The sequence below is a fragment of the Phaseolus vulgaris genome, chromosome 5 (assembly GCF_051622355.1).
Source record: "Phaseolus vulgaris cultivar YP4 chromosome 5, ASM5162235v1, whole genome shotgun sequence".
Lineage (NCBI taxonomy): Eukaryota > Viridiplantae > Streptophyta > Magnoliopsida > Fabales > Fabaceae > Phaseolus > Phaseolus vulgaris.
In genome coordinates this window covers 44,394,474-44,398,023 of record NC_143502.1, presented here as the reverse complement: position 1 = coordinate 44,398,023, position 3,550 = coordinate 44,394,474, and the positions used below count along the sequence as shown (strand labels likewise).

The window sequence follows — 3,550 nt, the reverse complement described above, 5'->3', positions numbered from 1 at the left end:
ACCAGCTGTAAATTTCCCAAGACGTCCCTATCTAACTAGGAATAAATCATTTTCAATGGATTATGGGGTTTAATGTATGGATAATGATACATCAACAACTTCAAATTTTTCTAAAATTATTATATTTATAAATTTATTTTTTATTATATATAATTATTTTTAAATTCATTCTTTATATATAATTTTTAAAAGTTGTCAAATTATATTTTTTCTTAAATTTTTTTTTATCCCAATAAATATTAATATTTTAATTATTTATAATTTTTTAAATTTTAAAAATTATTTTAATATTTTTGCATTTTGTTGATATTTTGATTAAGGAAATTTTTTAACTTTTTTAATTTTTTATTATAAATATTAATATTTTGTTCTAAATGTAAAATGAAGTTGATTGTAAATGAATAAGGAAGAAGAAGACTGTGTACAAGGTAAGTGTAGATGGCAAGCCTTCCAAATTCAAGGTTCAATGGTGAAGAGAAGAGGAAGGAACCAGAAGAAGTAGAAGATGAAGAAAGCTTCCTGCGTGCCGCACAGCTTACGAATTCCGTGGTCCTTTCGATGGCACTGCAAACGGCGACGGAGCTGGGTGTGTTTGAGGTGCTGATAGAAGCGGGAGAAGGTGCTAAGCTTTCTGCTAAGGAAATAGCATCAAAGATTAGTTGCAGTAACCCACAAGCAGCCTCAATGCTAGATCGTCTCCTCGCACTTCTTTCTTCTCACTCCATTCTTCACTCTTCTCTCATTTCCGACCACCGTGTTCCTCCCTCCTTTCACCGCCTCTACACCATCACTCCCGTGGCCGCATTCTTTGCTCCCAATTCTGATGGAGTTTCCTTGGGACCCTTGATGGCCTTATGCCAAGACAAAATCTTCCTACAAAGCTGGTTAAACTCTCTCTCTCTCTCTCTCTCTCTCCCAACTATTATAATCATTTTATCTACCTTTCCATCACAAACATATTGGTATGTTTTAAATTATGTCATTGGAAGTAAATGTTTCGTAGAGGATTTATGAACTGTGCAGAACTTTCAGGCTATGAACTGAAATAAGTTTCTTTATACATTATTAGGAGTGAGCTGAAAAATGCAATTAGGGAGGGGGGTGTTCCATTCAACAGGGTTTATGGCACTCATGCTTTTGACTATCCACGTTTGGACTCAAGATTCAATAAAGTTTTCAACACAGCAATGATGAATCACACCACTTTGGTGATGAAGAAGATTCTGCAATCCTACAAAGGTTTTGAGGGCATAAAAAGACTGGTAGATGTTGCTGGTGGTCTTGGAGTCAATATTAACTTGATCACTTCCAAATACCCTCATATCCATGGCATCAATTTTGACTTGCCTCATGTCATTCAAGATGCTCCTTCCTATCCTGGTATCATCCTTACACATTCCAATCCTGTGGTTCTGCAAAATTAAAAAAAACGATGTTCTTTTTGTCTTTTGAAGACTTATTTGGTAAATTTAGAGTTTTACAAGACAATAACATAAATAGAACATGTTACTAATATATGTTATGAAGCTATGAGGTGTGCAGTGTTAAAGAGGTTGAGTTTTGCAGGAGTAGAACATGTTGGGGGAGATATGTTTGAAAATGTGCCTAAAGGAGACGCCTTATTTATGAAGGTAAGAAAGTTTTGGTCAATTCATAATGATGGTTGCTGGGGAAATATAGTAGTATTTAATTTTAAAGAGGAGAGAAATCTCTCCTTTTATCAAACACCTTTTTTATTTGATATTTTATATAATTAATACAAATTATGAACATGTTCCTTATCTTGAATATGAATAGATATTTTAATCATTAATTTTTTTAATTTTAATTATAACTTTTTTTATTTTTTAATTATATATATTGTAATAACCGTTGGTTGAAAAAAGAGTTTAATTTAAACTGATGCATGAGTTATATCAACTTTATTGAATGAGCTTTGACATTAAGCAATTGTACAGTGGATACTTCATGATTGGAGTGATGAACATTGTGTGAAACTGTTGAAGAATTGCTATGATGCAATTCCTGATGATGGAAAGGTGATAGTTGTGGAGGCAATTCTTCCAAAGATACCAGAGAATAATAATGCTTATAAGGCAATTTCACAAATGGATGTTTTGATGATGACTCAGAACCCAGGAGGTAAAGAACGATCTGAAGAAGAGTTCATGAAATTGGCAAGAGAAGCTGGATTTAGTGGCATCAAATATGAATGTCATGTGAATAATTTCTGGGTTATGGAGTTCTTCAAGTAGACCACAACATATGCTATGCTTTGTGCCCCTACTTCCTCTGCTTTATTTCTTGTTTATGTGTTTTATGCATTTTGAAGTAACAGAACAAGCTCATGGTATGTAATATATTATGCTATATGCACTTTCATATTAATTAAATAATTGAAATATGCAAAAGATAAGATCAGTCCACAAATGTTGAAGAGATTTTTTTTATTTAAACTTATGATTTAAATACGGAATAATCCCTCCTTGTATTAGAAACATGAGTTGGAAAATTAGGATCAATTCATTACTTATTTGATTAAATTTGATTCGAAACATATATATAACTATCAAGTTTACCTTTCTTTTTTCTTTTTGAACCAATTTGAGTAACCTATTTTGAGTAATCCTTTCAAAAAAATGTCCAAATTTCCTAAAAAAAATATAATGATTGTTTATTAATTATTTCTTCTAGATTTTTTAGATGCTTATTAACTTTTAGCATCTCATTGCCTATATCATGTTTTTTCACAAATTTTTTTCTAGTTCCTTGATTTTCTTATGGCTTTCTTAAAAAATTAAGTTATTTGATGGGTTTCAATATCTTGTATAAGGAATTTTTCATTTAGACAATTCCAACATCTCATAAATCTTCTACAATTTTCTTATATATATATATATATATATTAATGTAACTAACCTTGATTGAGTATAATTGGATCGATGGTGTCGGTCGGCCCACACGGTATTGACCATTCGACCCTTACCAGTACACTTTTCCCCAGACTCACTCGAACCTAAGTCCCAAATTAATACTTGAAGCAAATTGCAGTAGTTAGGAATTGAACCAAAGAAACTTCAACCACTAAACCATACAAGTTCTTTGGTCATATTACCATTTTTATTATACTTATTATTATTAATACAATTTATACATATTATTATTAATACAATTTATACATATTATTATTAATATAATTTATACTTATTATTATTAATATAATTTATACAATTTATAATAATAATAATATAAATTATATTCATATTATTAATATTATATTCAATATTTATATTCTTAATATTATATTCATTTTATTAACATTATTCATAATATTGTTAATATTATATTCATATTATTAATATTATATTTTATATTATTATGTTATTAATAATATTGTTAATATTATATTCATATTATTAATATTATATTTTATATTATTATATTATTAATATTATTAATACTAGCGGACACACAGGCGCTCTCGCGCCTGTGTATCCGCATTTTTTATGTGTTCATTTATATTGTATTTATATTTAATATTAAAATTAAA

At 29.3% G+C, this 3,550-nt stretch overlaps 1 protein-coding gene across 1 annotated transcript; it reads left to right on the top strand.

The window, feature by feature from the left end:
* The first annotated feature begins 367 nt into the window (after positions 1–367).
* Positions 368–2,416, top strand: LOC137822093 (isoflavone 3'-O-methyltransferase 4). The gene is made up of 4 exons (XM_090302309.1): positions 368–884; positions 1,070–1,380; positions 1,567–1,631; positions 1,959–2,416. The coding sequence occupies exons 1-4, from the start codon at positions 439–441 to the stop codon at positions 2,253–2,255; spliced, it is 1,119 nt and encodes a 372-aa protein (XP_090158435.1). The 5' UTR covers positions 368–438; the 3' UTR covers positions 2,256–2,416.
* The last annotated feature ends 1,134 nt before the right edge of the window (positions 2,417–3,550 follow it).